Raw genomic sequence first — 17,493 nt, forward strand, 5'->3', positions numbered from 1 at the left:
TGCTCAAACACTTTGCCATGTTGCACAGAATGAAATCTGATGCAATTCTACTGAATTTTTGACTGCAATCTTTTTGAGACTGCATTACACGATGCATAATGCAGCATGACGTTGGTATGGAGTGGGAAATAGAACTATTTGAGCAATATAAACACCAAGTGCTAGCAAAGTCTAGCTCTTTGTCCAAAAATCACTCTTTTTTTTGTTTGAATATGAAAACTGATTGGGACCCAGGATCTAAGTGCTGCACAAGGAGCATAGAGCATACAGTGCATGTATTGTGAAAGGTCGTGGCATCTCTTGCACAGCCTGATGAGACAGAGTGAGGATGCCCCTAAGGAGTCAGGAGTAGGATTGCATAATGGTCTGTCATATAAAGAATGTTTTTACCTAACAGTAGCTCTGCCATGTAGAACAAGCAGCACAATTAGCCCTTAGCTCCATTTTGGGACAAAGCTGCAACTTCCCACCAAGCCTGAAGAACGGTGTATGTCAGACTGCCAGCCAGCTGTTATACTGGCTCTTCCCTTTCTCAGCTTCATACCCAGAACAGCCATCTCATGCCTGTTTATGTGTGGCAAGCAAGGATCCAACCTCGATATTTCTGCAAAGGCTTTGTAATCACTGTGAACGTGGACATGGCTGTGTCTATGTGCAAGAATTTACAGGAGTTTCACATCACCTGCCTTCTTCAAGTCACTATTTCGGGTCTGTCTTGCAAGGTCATTTGATGCTGTGTGTGGATGTCCCAGCCTTTGTGACAAGAGTAGAGAATGATCCTTCACTTCAAAGCAAATATTTTCTTGGGAAACTGAAACCCTTGAAGGCTTAAAGCAATAATTTAGTAAAGTTTTGTTTATCCAAAATTGCTTGGTGGTTTTATATCTAAGAGAAAGGGTTTTTATTATTAGCCTTTGAGGAACTTGAAACAGAGATTAGAATTGCTATTTAGCCTAAAAGGGAACAAAAACTATCAAAGAGTCCCGGGTCTTGATAACATTTTTCCCCATTAAAAAAAAAAAAGTACTGGAGGCATAGTTTGGCACACAAAATTCTTGGTCAAAAACAGGCTGTTACAAAACTGTATAATAAATTAAATGGATGGTTTTGTTCATGTTCTGGTCTGGCTGTGACAAATTCTAAACTCTTAACTGATGGTTTATGGGAATCTAGTCATATGTATATTATTGCTGTACACCCACATGCACAGGCAGTAGTCCAAGTGTGCAGATGAGATAACAAGAACATATAAATAAATTGATTGACTAGTTGTCCTAACATTCCTGAGTAGATCCTTGTTAAAATAGTGCCAGTCAAACTTATGAATAGATCTGGTGTTTGAAAGATTGCTTGTGTTCAGCTATGACGTGATACAGGTCACTGTGTGGGCAATTTGTGGCCATTTTGTGTTTGTGGTTTGTGTTGAGTCAACAATTTGAAATGCAAACCAAGAGATCAAGTAATCCCTGCTGTCCCCTGATAGTTGGAGGTTGCATCCAGGCTATCCAGTCTTGAGTGAGAGGTGCTTGCCATCTTATCACTCGGGAGTCTGGGGATGTCTCTGCATGCCTGTGGGAGAGGAACACTGTGGCTGTTCTGTCTCCCACCAGCACGACTCTACTGCAGTCTTGGGCTCTGTTACAAGATAAAAGCAACACTTGTTCCTTTGTTCCTGCTTCATGTATGTGAGTAGGTGATGTCCTGTCCATCACAGATGCCTATAGAAATATTGCTGGTAATTGTGTTAAGAAACAATTTGCCATAGGATAAATGTTGAGTCTCCACCTTGTTTTGCACAAGGGCAGCAAGGGGCGGCTGAACTGCACTTCTTTCTGAAAGTCTTGCATTGTGCTTGGTGAAAGACACAGTGAGAATCAGGACTCTGAAATCTGTGGTTAATGTACTTGCTCAAGCTCAGACTGTTTTTTTGTTTGGTTGGGTTGTTTTTGTTTGTTTGTTTTTCCTTTACATCTTGGCATGCTGCTGGAAGGGCTAGAAGATAATACAGAAGGAAAGGGACCCTTCTTCTCCCACATCAGTAATGATGCTAGTACTGTGTCCTGAGCTTGCCTTGCTGGTTACCCAGGCTTGCGGAACCTGACTGGGTCAGAGGATGTGCAGGTTACCTGGTTTGGCTGTGTATTGAAATAATGGCGACAAGGAAACATGACTTTTCTTTTCTTCCAGTTAGAGGGCAACTCTATTTCTGTGGCAGCAGAGGAGTGGCTGTTGTGCTGCTTTAAGTGACAGTAACTTGCCAGAACAAGTTCAAATGGTGAGCACCTGGGGTAAGGGTGTCTGCAGAATAAGAAAAGCTGCCTCTGGACTAGGCAGATTGCACTTTGGCTGTAGAAGTCAGACAGTCAGTGATGTGGTACGTGACTGCACCTATGAAAGTGGCTGCCAGAAATGTTACTGTGAGTGTGGGGGAGGCTGTAGTAATCCTAGAAAGGTGGTAAGTGCTGGAACAGGAGTTGAATCTGTCTGTAGATGAGACTGAATAAAGTGTCTCTATTTTTATTTTACTTATTTGAGTTGAAGTACATACTTTGAAAGCTTCATTTTCTGTTTTACTGGAAAGGTAGGTTTCAAGAGCTGTTACATGTAGTGCCTTCTTTTTGAGATAGGATCATCTTCCAACCAGTGGGAAGGGGTACGGCTAAGTATATAGGAATGCTGTAACTGTATTTGGATTTATCTGAACATAATACTAAGCCTTTTCAAATATAGTAGTGCATTAAAATGTTAAGTTTGAATATACTTTTAATCACACTGCTGCCCCACATTTTCTGTCTTTTTCTGGAAGCTGATGGGTCTTGGTTTTTTGTTTTGAATTTTATGGCCACAAACGTGCTTGTCATTGCCTAACAAATAATCACTTTTAGATTGTGAGCTTTCAGGGGTAAGGGTTGTTTGCCCACTCCCTGCTGGAGGGCAGAGGTTACAGTTCCAGCTGGAGCATTTTGGTCAAATAATAATATAAATTTAGGAGTAGTAAGTATTTAAATCAGAGGCTGTATGGATCTGTTGGTGCTGGTGAACGGTGGCAAGCAACACAGCTGAGCCTTACCGACTGTTTTTGCTGAGCTGGAAACCTGCATGTTAGAGCTGGAATGCTGCAGTATCAGGGAAGATGGCAAAATCTTTTGGAACATTCTTTCTGTTCTTAAGGCAACATTTTAAATGGGGTTTTGAGAAAATAAAGCATAAAAAGGAAGGAGATGATCTGAACTCATCAGCAAAATTTCAAAACAACAGCCTCCAAAATGTGTTGTAGCAGAACCTTCTTATGCTTAAGTACTGAGATTGAAGTACACACCCTGAACTAAGCAATTATGGGACTAGATGGACTGAGTAAATAGCTTATCTCCTACAGAAAGCAGCTTAAGTTTAGAAGAGGAAAAAGGAGTATAGTAAACTTAAATAAAACCCTTTGAAGAAAAATGCTCCAGCTGCAGGCATTTTTCCTGGCATGAAACCACTGAGATTCAGCTATTGAAAGCTTGGCAGGAATGTGATAGCATTAATAAGTCATCCTTCATCTGTTGATCAGTTTTACATGAGAAGTCATCGTTGTTACCCATCTGGCAGGATGTCTGAAAAACAGAAGATCTCTTTGTTTGATAAAGAGCAGGTAGGGTTGGGAGCAGGCTGTTTGTTGTGTGGTGTCTGCCCAGGGTGTGTGTGGGGGAGACAGGACAGCGGGAGGGATGTCTGAGACTGCTTAGCAATTATCTTGAGTAGGTTCTGTGACATGGCTTTACAGCTAGTTCTTGGCTTGAGTGAGGAAGTCTCTTCTTTTCCCTAGAGAGACAAGAAACTGTGTGACATTTAAGTAGGAACATAGTTTGACTATTGTCCCATAAGATGTTGGAGAGACTGTGTATTTGAAAACTGAAACTGAGGGAGCCGCCTATTTATTGAGCTGTAAATTTGCCTTTTTTTCTATTTAATGAAAGCAACTCTATGTTGGCATAGTGGGTAAAAGGAAAGGTGAAATTAAGTGTGCTTTTTCGCATCCTGCTTCTCAGCTGCATTTTGATGTACCTTTTCTTCCAGTTATGGAAAAGATCTTGACAGATACTGAAGAACTCTGATGTGCAAGTAGGAACCTGGTGTTTACAAGTAGCTTTTTGTGTCACTGGATGCTTTTTGGTGTTTTTTTTTTTGTCTGTGCTGAATTTGCTTTTGCTGTAGATAGATTTTAGCTAGTGATGTAATCAGTGTCACTACAGGTACTTGAATAAAGAGTAGCTCATATGTGTGCAAGTCTTATATATGAAACTTCTGTTTAATGTGTAACCAAGTGAGAGTCACTGTGTTTGTTGTTCTGTCTGAAGAGATGAACCAACTCAGGTAGGGAACAATGGAGCCTGTTCTTTAGCTAAAAGAACTTTTTGTCCACACTTGGCTCTAGATCTCCATAAGGATGCTGTAAATGTTCCAGTGCAGGGTTGCTAACATGTCCATTAAAAATAAAAAGAAGGAAAGTATTAATTGAGAATATCTTACTTTAGTTATTCAGTAAACATGCTTCCATTCTGATGGGAGTACAGTTTAGAAATTAAGTAACCTAGACTTTGGTACCATGAGTTAGGGTAGAGAGGTCATTTTGCCCTTAAGAGGCATTATTAAAACCTCCAGGAACATGAACTTCAGTGACACATTTCTTTTTCTTTGGTAGGCACTCCTTCCTATTCTTACGTATGTTTAGGGTGTGTAATTAAAGCTACTAATATATTGTGTAGTAAGATTTGTATCTTTACATTCTGTGGCTTAAAATCACTAAACTATCAGCTCTATGCCAAGTTAAATTTCTTACTGCTTTTGAAGCTACCCCAATTAGAACAAGATGAGGCAGAGACTGGCAGTGTCTGTGTCTGTGGATGAGAAAGGAATATTTTTCAGGGGAATTACATGAGTTACTGAATACCATCTCTACCTGAGATCAAGCTGTTGCATATAGCAAACTTTGCAGCTATGTAGACTTACTTAAGTGAAAGAAAAGGGAAAGAAAATTGAAATAACATCTCAAGGTCTAAACCATTTTTAACTGTTCTGTTTTTTCAGATTTCTAAACTAAAAATGAAATACAGTTTTGTTAATTTTTTTTCTGTTTTCTAGTCCTTTTAATTATTTAAAAAATTGTATTGCTGGGTTTTTTTTAGTGTTAAAAAGCAGCCTCTAGGGACTAGAGTTGCCAGATGTGCTTTTATTTTGGTGCAGCTTGCTTTTGCATCTTGATAAATTCCCAAAATGCTCTGGTCAGTAGAAGCGCCAGATGTTTACTGTGTGTTCCTGTACTTCTGATAGTGGTTGTGAAAACACTGCTGAAACATCACTGGCTAAAAGATAGGGGAACAGCAAATTTTGAAATGGCAAAGGGATTAACTGTTTAACACTTGAGCTCAAGCAGCTGCTACAGTTTATTGGATGGTGTAATTTTTAATTGCACTGTACATCCATGTCAGCACAGGTTAAATCAACTGCAGTAGCTTTCAGTTGTGTCTGTACTTGAGTAAAAGAGATGCATTAAGTATTGTACACACAGGTTAGGCAATTTCAAGATTACCAATTTGGGTATGTTTTGGGAATTATGTGAAATGAGACACAAAATGTCCACTTACTGTTTTTGCTCTAGCCTGGCTTGGTAAAATGGAAAATGCTGTCAGGTTATCTGATTGCTCAGCCTTAGTGCTGCCTCTGACGAGAAGGGTGAATTGGTATTGCATAAATAACAGCACCTGTAGCAGCAATGTGAGCTTTGGAGGGCATGTGCCAGGGTACACCAAGACATGTTCTTTGCCTCCATGTGCAAGGCCCTTGCTACTCTGCTGTAGGATTTCTGCTCAGGCAGTTGTGCTAGGTAAGATTCAGGTTCTTGCTGAGAGAAATTGCCTATCAAAGACCTGCCCATTTATGGACTCATAATTACAGTTTTGAAAAGCGTAAGTTCAGTTTTTACCCCTGCTTCTCTGTAGCCTCATTAGTCATCTCTGTTTGCATGTTGTCTTGCTAGGTGGTTTGTTTTATAAATGTAAAATCATTTGCTTAACTGACTTGAACAGTAACACATATAGTTAGTTATAATATGAGCTCTTTACCAGCTACAGAGACCCATGCAGAGTGATGCTCAAGAACCCCTCTCCACTCTGGTTTCCTTCTCCCATCTCTTCTCTCACTCCTTTTATAGCATCTGAAGCTATTAACCTGTGCAAAGTGAAGACAGAGCAGTGTTGCTGAACATTCAGCTTAGGGTGTCTCTGAGCTTTTCAAGGTCAAAAACTGACAAGTGATATTCTGAAAGATACTGAGCACTTGCAGTGCACTCTGAACGAAGCTTGTACCTTTGGTCAAAGCAGCCCTCTCATAATAGCGTAGCTCAGGAGCACTGCAGTAGGAAAAGTAGGAATTTGCTCATTTCCTGTGCTCTGTGGACACAGAACTTACTTGTGGCCAACACAGAGTTAATTATGTTGTTAAACTGTGTGCTTTGGGAAGCTAGTCAGAAGTACACTGGGCTCCTGTTTTGAAATTCATCCTTAAACAGATCTCTGGGGTAATTTACTGCAAGGCAAGAATGAGGTATGATTTGAGAGTTTATTGTTAGGGAAGTTATGGCCACTAATACTGCTTTTTAAATATCCCATTGATTACAAAACCATCTGTGTAGGAGTGGCGTATAGCACTAGACCTTCAAAGAGCTGGTAAACAAGGAAGATTCAGTGTAAACACTTACACAGCAGGATCCAGAACTAGGTTAGAGTGTTATACAACCCAGCTTTGAAGGGCAAAAACTTTTAAGTTAAAAGGAAAAAAAAGTTATTTATAGATCTAACTTTTGTAAATGGGTACTAATTTGACATTGATTATATAGAGAAAGAATATTATTTTTGTCTCCAACTTACTGTAGCCTAATATTTCTGTATGCAGTCTGAGAGAAATCAGATTTTGATAATTTTTTGTTTACCAAATTACTGTAGGTCAGGTTTATGTTGTTTGTAATGATTCCTTTTGTGGGGAATTTGTTTACAGTCTGTATCAGAGATTATATATTCCCTTTGAAGGAAAGCCCAAAATTATACCTGTGCTATTTGAGCAGTGGGATGGGGGCAGTGAGGAGATGAGTTACTTGTGGGGATTTTTGCTTTTCTATTTTTATTTATATCAAATAATGAATGTGTGAGTGGTGCTAATTAATTCTTCTTAATCATGTAAGTATGTTATCAAAGAACAGCATATTTTTCCACAGATTTATAGAGTGAGATTTAGTTATAATTAAAAGCTGTTGTGGAACTCTTGTTCCTTAGTCAGAATGTTTTTCTCTATAGGAAATCTTTCAGCTTTGTGTTTGTTGCTTTCTCCTTATTCAGTTATCTGTTATGCGCCCACAGAGCATCTTTGTGGTACACCATGTCTAAAATAATGCCTTCAGTGATGTGCAATTAATTATAAAGTCAAATCATACAAATAAATATCCCATCCCATAGGAATTTGCTTAGCATGGAATATGAAATAAGATAAACAAGTAACAATTTGCTCCATCAAAATGCAGCCAAACAAAAATAAACTAACCCAGATCTCGCAGATTGATCCAAAATTGGTATGTGTGGTCCCTGTCAGATATTTAGGGAAGAAATACTGGGTGGGAATTCTTGTCATTCTAATTTGGTGGAAAAAAAATCTTTTTCCGCACAGGTTTTTATGTTAAATCTGTTTCTGATCTTCCTGAGACAAAAGCACTAATTGGGAAGTATCTGATACCATTAGCCACACAGTAGTCCTTGCATTCAGTTGTTAGTGTACGTTCTGCAATGCCTTCTGTCACTGAAGAAGTAGCAAAACATTTAATATAAAACCACTAAAACAATACTTACTGAAAAATGCCACTGTTGTGTTTTATTGTGGAATGTTTCAGGCATTAGGGGCACTCAATGCAGAAATCCCTGCTTAGCTGAATTTGAGGGTTTGATTTGCCAGGATGCTTAAGAGAAGCTGTAGGTACCTAAAACTGGTTTTGTAACTTCAGTAGGGTCAGGTAGAGCAAAACACAGTAATCCCCCGTGGAACAAAGCAGCAGACATTTAACTCCTCCTTTTCAAACGGGCTGCTGCTTCTTTACAGCTATCTAGAAGCAGCGCTTCAGCCAACATACAAGAGCTGCAGCCTGGGCTAGGAATAGTTGTAATATCCCCACCTACAGTAGCAGGGATAATTTCCCTCTATTACTAGTTCCCAAAGCCTACTGGTGTTTTGGTTAAACGTCCTTCGGTTTTAAACTTAATCTCAGAAACTGAGTAACCAGTGCAGACAGTGAATGTGTCTGTATGCTCACAATGCATAAATTCATTCATAGGCTCTTTTCTGGATGCCTTCATGCATTGTTTTAAAAGGGCTCTGGAGCTCCTTACACTTGGTTCTGTGAGGAAGGTGGTGCCATCTTTTTCATCATTGTAGATTGTCTGTGGAACAGTTGATAGTCACAGTGTCCTGGCTAAGAGGAATCTTATGATCCCTTCTTATCACATTAAGGTCTAATTGCCTGCCTAAATAGGATATTGCAGAAGTAAAAAGACAAACAAAGGAAATAGAAATGGTTGGTGGAAAGAGACAGTAAAATATACAGCGCAAATAAATTTAAATCTATGGTCACTTGATCAAAAGCAAGCTAGCAAAGCCTTTTAGTTATGGGAAAGCTTTTCTCCTCCTTGATTTCCTGTGGGAAGAGAGAAAATACTTTTGCTCATGGTAGATTTTTTCTTTTCAACTAGAAATGTGGGGTTTGTTTTGTTGGTTTTGTGGGTTTTTTGGGTTTTTGTTTTGTTGTTGTTTGTTTTTTTTTTAATTCTTGACCAGTTGCGGTGAGAAGGCTAATTCAATGATCTTTTTGTTTCCTGAAACAAAGTGGACTTGTTCAGAGGCTTGGGAACCTGAAAGTAAAATGAGAGGTTCATGTGCTACAATTCTGGTTTTATTTGTTTGTTCTAACTTTGAATTTACTTATACTTTAAATATACTTTTAAAACAGGCCGGTGAATTACAGGGGCAGAGAAATGAAGTTTTTATCAGTAAGTACAGGAAGAAGTAGAATGTAAATAAACATTAGTGACATACAAATCTGGTGCTTCCTTTTCCTTATATATTTAAGCTAAAACAGTTTCTTAGGAAATAACCTCAATATGTCCACATGGTATTTCAGCATTTAGAGTCTGAAATATGTCAGAAAAATTAACCAGGATAATCACATTCTGAGCTCTATCTATCACAGCTTTTCTTTAAGACTAATGAAAGGATTATAATTCAGTAAGAAGTACCATTCATGAAATTAGTTGCTACCTTTGCTGATTTAGCATGGGCTTGTAATTTAGAACAATTGTGTTGTCATGGTCTATCTTCCGGTTTTCTGTTCTCTTTTGACTGTAACTTATATAACTGCAGAGTAAATAAAGTGGCTGTAGTTCTAGAGCTCCATATCATATTAGCAATGAAAAGGGAGGTAGTACTCTGCTGTTTCCAAAACTTTAAGTTTTTCCTCATAAAATGCTAGAAGGTAGCAAGAAACAGTTGCATTTAAAACAGTTGTATTTGTTTAGGTTATTTATTTTTTTTTTTTTCCAGGAGAGAATGCATTCAGTAGATAATGGGAGGTAATGGATGGAGCTGGGATAGGTTAATGTTATCCTAGAGCATAATCTGAGTTACAGAACTGGATACAAAAGGGTTGGGAGGAAAAAGGATTATGTGCGGAAATTAAGTTTTCCTTATGTTACGTAGCTGTGCAGCATTAAAGATCATCCTGCAATAGGCTTGCATTAAAATCTGTGCTTATTAAAACTAAACTAAAATATGCTATTTTAAAAAGGACACTGCATCCTGAAATTGATAGTTAAAAATTATTTCTCTTCAAGAACCACAGCGTCTAGATCTTGATGTATCAAAACCCCACATTCTGCTGAGCCTCAAGGTCCATTTGGTGCCTTACAAGCCCCGGAAAGGACTGAAAGAAATGGATGTTTTCACCATGAGAAATTAGACGTTTTGCTTTTGAGCCGTATAGTAATTTGTTCTTCAGTTTGAACTACCTGCTAACAGACCTTTTTTTGTGCCGAGGTTGTGAATAGAGCATGCACTGGTGTTGATGCAGACCCTTCTAGGGCAGGGTGTTGCAGGCTCTGACTACCTTTCCTCTCGCCCTTGTTTGCTTTTTTTAGCTTCCTCTTTGCTCCCTTTTATCACTGCAGTTTGTCATTAAACCCCAGCCCCAATCTTGCATCCTTAAAAGGAAGTGAAAATTAGTGATGAAAATACTATCTACTTATTCCAAGGAATATTCTGGACAGTGGTCTTTAAAAGCATTAGATAGTTTACATTTAACCATGGAATAAAGAAAACCCCAAACCATTACAATACTGTAGAGACCTGTTCTGAGTACCTCTTAATAGTTTAATTTCTACACAGCTGCAAAAATAAAAGTTAACTTATGTGGTTATTAGCTTAGTAAAGTTAAATGCTGATACATTTAATGATGATTTTCTCTTAGAGAGAAAATATCAAATGTATTTGCAGCCTGTCAGTCAGAATGTTTCTTATACTGTGTGTAGGTTTATATTATTTGTTTTGGTTGTTAAGATTTGGCGCATTTAAATTTTTTAGACGTGAGGACATAAACCTGTTTTTGGCTCCTGGAATTGATTTTTGCTTGCTAGAAGAAGATCTGCCTCTCTTTTATGAGCACTAATGCAACAGAGGGGTTTTCTAAGTGTGTTTTGTAACTGCTAATCTTTGCCAGAACAGCAGCTTTCTGTGAGTATCAGCAACTTGAAAGAAAAGATGTTCTGAGCACTGAATGTGGCACTTCTCAGTGTAAAGCTCCTGTTACACCATGCAGCCTACAGCTCACAAAGAGGATTACACAGGCTCTGTTTTTGAAAGAAATTTGTGTGTGTGCAAGACAGCGGTCTGGCAGATGTGACTTTTAGGTTTAGCTTTTTAAATCATTCTTTCTAATTCTCTAGCTGGAACCACTTTCCATTCCATTGTTTCAGTTATGTTGACCAGCCAGCCATGTCTGCAGTGCTTGGTTTTTGGTGCTTTATCCATGTTCTCATGGCAGAAGCAAAAAAATGTCACCTTCATTCTGTGAAAGGAATTCTGCAGGTTGTGCCCCAAACCACAGTGAAGTAACTTCCCATTAGCTAGTGCAAAGTTGAGGGAAAGACTAGCCCTAGAGCAACAAGCAGTAGCAGCTACCCGTGTTTGTTACAGCAGTCACGTCATTATTCCTGCCCATTCTTGCTTCCTTCTGCCTGCACATTGTGTAGCTCTTTGTGCAGAGGCATGGTTGTAGTAAGCATACATGACTTGTCCTTGCCAGGTGTTTGGCTCGGTCCTGTCCCGTTGAACTATTGCACTAGCAACCTAGTGGACAAGAAGTTCTGATGGCTGCCAAGGTAGGTGAGACCATAGTGAAAACAGACTGGAGATCCATGACAGCATCCATTCCAAACACTTCCAAGAATGAAAAAAGTCTATGGAAGAAAAAACAAAAATCTCTGCTGAAGTTTTCTGTTTCTCCTGACCTGGGCAAGTGGCTGTTGTGTCTTAGGAGTAAGGAAGGTCCTTTTATATCTATCTGTCCACATTAGTACAAATGACCTAATGGTATTCTTTTGCACACAGTTGTTATTTAAATGTCAAAGGTAGTAATTCTAGGGCAAGCAGTCTTGCCATGACTTAGTCTAGGTAAGCACCAGGAAACATTAAAGAAAATGGAAATTTGTAGCTAAGTTCAAGTAAAGCTCTGTGAGGCTTAGATAGCTGTGGGGTATGATACTGGTTTATGTACTTCAGCACTTCCTGTAGCAAGTACAGCCCTGGGGAGATGCGTGGGGAAAGGCTCAGGAACCATGCTGCTGGGAGGAGGCTCTTGTGGAGCTGGGAGAACTCTAAGACCTGAACAATTTGTGTTACTGATCAGGGAGGAGTGTTTGACATTCATTTGGTCTCTGGAAAATAGAGAGCTGGAAGTTCCTTCTGCTTGTTCCCTGAGGAACTAAGCCTTAACTTTGACATTTTGGCAGCTGTGCCAAGAGCACCAAGATGAGTGCTGCACTAAGATAAAACCCTCTCCTCTCTGGCTGCCTTCACCAAATCCCAGGCTACGTATGCAAAACTGGTAAAAGCTCCTGGGAGAAGAGTGTGGGAGGCCAGGGGTTGGATCCCTCCCTGTGGTGGAGGAGACATGTTGATCGTGAGCTCCATGCTGGGCTCTGTAACAGCAACCACTGGCCTTTCCCGCAGACCAAGGTCATGGGTGTTCCTCGTGCTCGTGTGGGGAAGGAGAGGAGCAATGCTTGCCTTTGACCATATAGGCAGTAGCTGCTAAATGAGTTGTGTGTATAGAAATGTCTGCTCTCTTCTTCAGATAAATGTAGGCTAGAAATAGTCAGAACATCATGTTGTATTGTCATTGCCTGTGACAATGATGTCAAACCCCCAATGTCCTTTGGGGTTTGTAAGGTGTAGGTCTGTACCAATTGGTATGCTAGAAGTTAAAAATAATTAATCTGCTACATCTCTATATTGCCTGCTTTGATTTCCTTGTGCTTTGTATGCTCTGAACTCTGTTCTTCTCCGAACTGAAGGGAGCCAAATTCTGTGTGATAATGTACATCCTGTCTCCTTCCCCGCTCCATGTGTGCACACAAGCTGCATATTTTACTTTAGAAATGGCAAATTTGGGTCACAAGTTCAGTAGTTAAAATGATGATTTTACCACATCCTGCTTGCACAGGAAGATTATTTTTTAAAAAGCTGATAAGTTCAGTCTCCTAGATTTTGTCAAAACAAAAGGCAAAGCAAGCTATTTAAAGCTGTAAAGGGGTTTGGATTCTCACACAGTTTGCCACTTTGTCTTACATTGCATATGTTTGATATAAAGTATAAGCCTTGCAACTTGCTCCTGTGTACCCTGGACTAGGTAGCTTTCTATAATCACCAGGCTGTGTTGATAATCTGGAAAAAAATATTTTCCCTGTTACGTTAAGAAATAGTTGTGCGTTTTTTCTTGGTTAGCTGGGTTGGGCTTTTCTGAGGAAGGATTATTTCTTCTTTAATTGGAGAAAAAAAATCTATACAGTACTATTTGCTTCTATGAATAGGTGATAACTGTTTCTCACTATAAAACATCCAAAGACCTTTAAAAAATTATGCCAAGTATTAATGTAGTTAATGCAAGACTTTTAGTTGTGTACTGATACTTAGGAGAAAGGAGCCAATCAATCTGGTAAGTAACGTGGATGCTCACGATAGCAAGGAGTGGGAGACATTGACTGTTATTGTGTGAGGTGCAAACTGGAGCACAGGAGGTTCCACATGAACACTGTGAGAGTGACAGAGCCCTGGAACAGGCTGCCCAGAGAGGCTGGGGAGTCTCCTTTGCTGGAGATGTTCAAAAGCCGCCTGGATGCGTTCCTGTGTGATGTGCTCTGGCAGGGGGGTTGGACTAGATGATCTTTTGAAGTCCCTTCCAATCCCTAAGATTCTGTGATTCTGTGAGATGAAAAGAAATGAGAGACCTTGCTCATAATGTAACAAGAGACCTAAATGTGTTGTGCAAGTCATGAGCAATTTAACAACTGGTATTTTGTTTACATGCAAGGTACTGCAAAGTATCATTAGCACTGCATTTCACGTGTTTGGACTCAAGTAGTCATTTTTACAGACTCAGATTTTGTGTAGTGTAATCAACTATTGCAATTCATGTTGTTAATACAATTCAGCTACTGCACTTTTCAGATATTACAGTTGCACAGACCAGGCCTTGGTGCTTGTACTGTGAAGTAGCAAAGATAATGTAAATATCATCTGGTCTGAAGGGAGAAGATGCTAAAGTAATACATCATTTCAGGACATATATTTTGAGAAAACAGTGTTAAATGGAATGATGTGTTATGATGATGTTAAATTGAATGATATGTGACAGGCAACAAAACATAATTAAAACTGCAACCTTCTGAGGATCTGTATGTCATGGTGTGATTGTTACTAAATGGTAAAATAACCTATTTTATCAGTCATCAGTACTGATCTTCTCTTTGTTCTCTTGTAGGAATGTTTACCCTTGCAGAAGTTGCATCGCTCAATGACATCCAGCCAACTTACCGTATCTTGAAACCATGGTGGGATGTATTTATGGATTATCTAGCTGTTGTTATGTTAATGGTTGCCATTTTTGCTGGAACCATGCAGCTGACCAAAGACCAGGTGGTCTGCTTGCCAGTTTTGCAGTCTACTGTAAATTCAAAAGCACAACCTGGCACATCAGGGAACGCTGACTTTACTACTGTTGAAGCAACCACTGGTCAAGGAGAAGAAACATCAATGAGAACAGTTTCCTTCGGAAGTGCCCCTACTGTAACACCTGGCATACCTCTGAGCAGAGCTACCTCTCCTCAGTATCAACCCACTGAATCAGGCCAGGAGCTGAAAAAGGAGCAGAAAGATTCTTCAGGCCGGAGAACAAATTTGGATTTTCAGCAATACGTATTTATTAACCAGATGTGCTATCACTTGGCTCTTCCTTGGTATTCCAAGTATTTTCCTTATCTTGTTCTCATCCATACCATCATTTTAATAGTCAGTAGCAATTTTTGGTTCAAGTATCCCAAGACTTGCTCAAAAATTGAGCATTTTGTTTCTATATTAGGGAAGTGCTTTGAGTCCCCTTGGACTACAAAAGCGTTGTCTGAAACGGCATGTGAGGACTCTGAGGAGAACAAACAGAGGTTAACTGGGGCCCAGTCCCTCCCCAAGTATGTTTCCACTAGCAGTGATGAAGGAAGTCCAAGTGCCAGCACTCCCATGATAACAAAGTCTGGCTTCAAATTTTCAGCTGACAAGCCAATGATCGAGGTTCCCAGCGTCACAATTTTAGATAAGAAAGATGGAGAACAAGCCAAAGCGCTGTTTGAGAAAGTCCGTAAGTTCCGGGCTCATGTGGAGGACAGTGATCTGATTTACAAGCTTTATGTTGGCCAGACTGTCATCAAGACTGTCAAGTTCATATTTATTCTCTGCTATACTGCAAACTTTGTCAACACCATTAGTTTTGAACACATCTGCAACCCAAAAGTGGAACACTTGATTGGCTACACACAGTTTGAATGTACACACAACATGGCTTACATGTTAAAGAAGCTGCTCATCAGCTATATTTCTCTCATTTGTGTCTACGGTTTTATCTGCCTCTACACCCTTTTCTGGCTGTTCCGGATACCTTTAAAAGAATATTCCTTTGAAAAGGTCAGAGAAGAGAGTAGCTTCAGTGATATCCCTGATGTCAAAAATGATTTTGCATTTCTCTTGCATATGGTAGATCAGTACGACCAGCTGTATTCCAAGCGATTTGGTGTCTTTTTGTCAGAGGTAAGTGAGAACAAACTGCGGGAAATTAGTTTAAACCATGAATGGACTTTTGAGAAGCTGCGGCAACATGTTTCCCGCAATGCCCAGGAGAAGCAAGAGTTGCATCTCTTCATGCTGTCAGGAGTCCCCGATGCAGTGTTTGATTTGACAGATCTGGATGTGTTGAAACTGGAGTTGATTCCTGAAGCAAAAATCCCACCAAAAATTTCCCAGATGACAAATCTTCAGGAGCTTCATCTCTGCCACTGTCCTGTGAAGGTCGAGCAGACTGCCTTCAGCTTCCTCCGGGACCACTTGAGATGCCTTCATGTGAAATTCACAGATGTTGCAGAAATCCCTGCGTGGGTGTATCTGCTCAAAAACCTCCGTGAATTGTACTTGGTAGGCAACTTGAACTCTGAAAACAATAAAATGATAGGGCTCGAATCTCTCAGAGAGTTGAGACACCTTAAAATTCTCCATGTGAAGAGCAATTTGACCAAAATTCCCCCCAATATCACAGATGTGGCACCACATCTGACAAAACTAGTCATTCATAATGATGGCACTAAGCTCGTGGTACTCAATAGCCTTAAGAAAATGACTAATGTTGCAGAGTTGGAACTGCAGAACTGTGAACTGGAGAGAATTCCTCATGCCATCTTCAGCCTCTCTAACTTACAGGAACTGGATTTAAAGTCAAATAGCATACGCACAATTGAAGAAATCATCAGTTTCCAGCACTTAAAAAGATTGACTTGTTTAAAGCTGTGGCACAATAAAATAGTTGAAATTCCTTCCTCCATTAGCCACGTGAGGAATTTGGAGTCTCTTTATCTCTCCAATAACAAACTCGAATCCTTGCCACCCGCACTGTTCAGTTTACAGAAACTTAGGTGTTTAGATGTGAGCTACAACTCAATTGCATTGATTCCAGAAGATATAGGTTGTCTTCAAAATCTGCAGCATTTTTACATCACAGGAAACAAAGTCAAAAGTTTGCCAAAAGAGTTGTTTAAATGTGTTAAATTGAGGACTTTGAGTCTGGGACAAAATTCTATTACCTCAATCCCAGATAAAATAGGTAAACTGTTGCAGCTGACTTATCTGGAACTGAAGGGAAACTGCTTGGACCGTCTGCCAGCCACGCTGGGGCAGTGTCTGCTTCTCAGGAAAAGCGGGCTTGTGGTGGAAGATCACCTCTTTGACACTTTACCCTTGGAAGTTAAAGAGGTGCTGAATCAAGACACAAACATTCCCTTTGCTAACGGGATTTAGGTTGAGGTGACATGCTCCGGTAGCTGACTTCCAAATGGCAAAGGCTAAGAAGTATGGCAATTGAGAGACTGCATTTTAGAAAGCAGAATTCCTTGGAAGGCAGGACTCCTAGCAGGATTAGAAGAGGTGTAACCGAGTGTTCAGTGTTTGCAGTGTTTTAAAAGATTATTTCCAAAATCTTTGAGAGGATAAAGAACCTTAATAATCTCAATTCTTTTTTTCCTTAAATTGTTTGTAACTTGGATGCTGCCGCTTTTGAATGTTTACAAATTTGCTTGCCTGCTTAAAGTAAATGATTAAATTGATGACCTTTTCTTACTATGCAAGTTATTCCTTAAGGTCTGGATTTACTTTAGTGCATTAAGGAGGGAAAACCAAGGTTAATGTTGTGTACGGTATGGTTCTAACAGCACCTGAAACACATGGTGATGTGTGATGTTAGTGTGTAGCCATCCTCAGCACATGAAACCAGGCTGACTGTGCTTTGAACTGCACCAGAACCACCATTTTCCTGCATTAAGGTATGTGGTTTGCATCAGGCCGAGTGTGTTTGCCTTCATTCTTCATCCTCAAGGCCTCATCTTGTTGGGTGAGATTTCTTCTGTGATCCAGTGTGCTACTGTTTCCCACCGGCAAAGACTGGTCACATTCCTGCAGCTGGTCTCCCCCACAGATTCAGTAACGCTTCTCTGTCCCACGCAGCAGTGGGTGGTAAAAGGGAGAATACTGCCACTTGGCTTTCAAGTTGGGGACAGTTTTAATATTTGAACTGTTTTGCAAGGTGACTTTGAAAGCCATTAAACACCAAGT

At 39.9% G+C, this 17,493-nt stretch overlaps 1 protein-coding gene across 5 annotated transcripts in view; it reads left to right on the forward strand.

The window, feature by feature from the left end:
- LRRC8D (leucine rich repeat containing 8 family, member D) overlaps positions 1-16,995 on the forward strand; it is a 36,418-nt gene extending 19,423 nt beyond the window's left edge. The window contains exons 1-2 of one of the 5 annotated variants that reach the window (XM_010006619.1): positions 14,113-14,362; positions 14,504-16,995. In XM_010006619.1, the coding sequence (XP_010004921.1) occupies positions 14,113-14,362; positions 14,504-16,683 (2,430 nt within the window). In that variant the 3' untranslated portion in view covers positions 16,684-16,995. Of the gene's footprint in view, positions 1-14,110 lie in introns of those variants that run through there. The other 4 variants (XM_010006621.1, XM_010006617.1, XM_010006618.1 and 1 more) reach the window with 4 other exon arrangements.
- The last annotated feature ends 498 nt before the right edge of the window (positions 16,996-17,493 follow it).

This window comes from Chaetura pelagica, unplaced genomic scaffold (assembly GCF_000747805.2).
Source record: "Chaetura pelagica isolate M959 unplaced genomic scaffold, ChaPel_1.0 scaffold69, whole genome shotgun sequence".
Lineage (NCBI taxonomy): Eukaryota > Metazoa > Chordata > Aves > Apodiformes > Apodidae > Chaetura > Chaetura pelagica.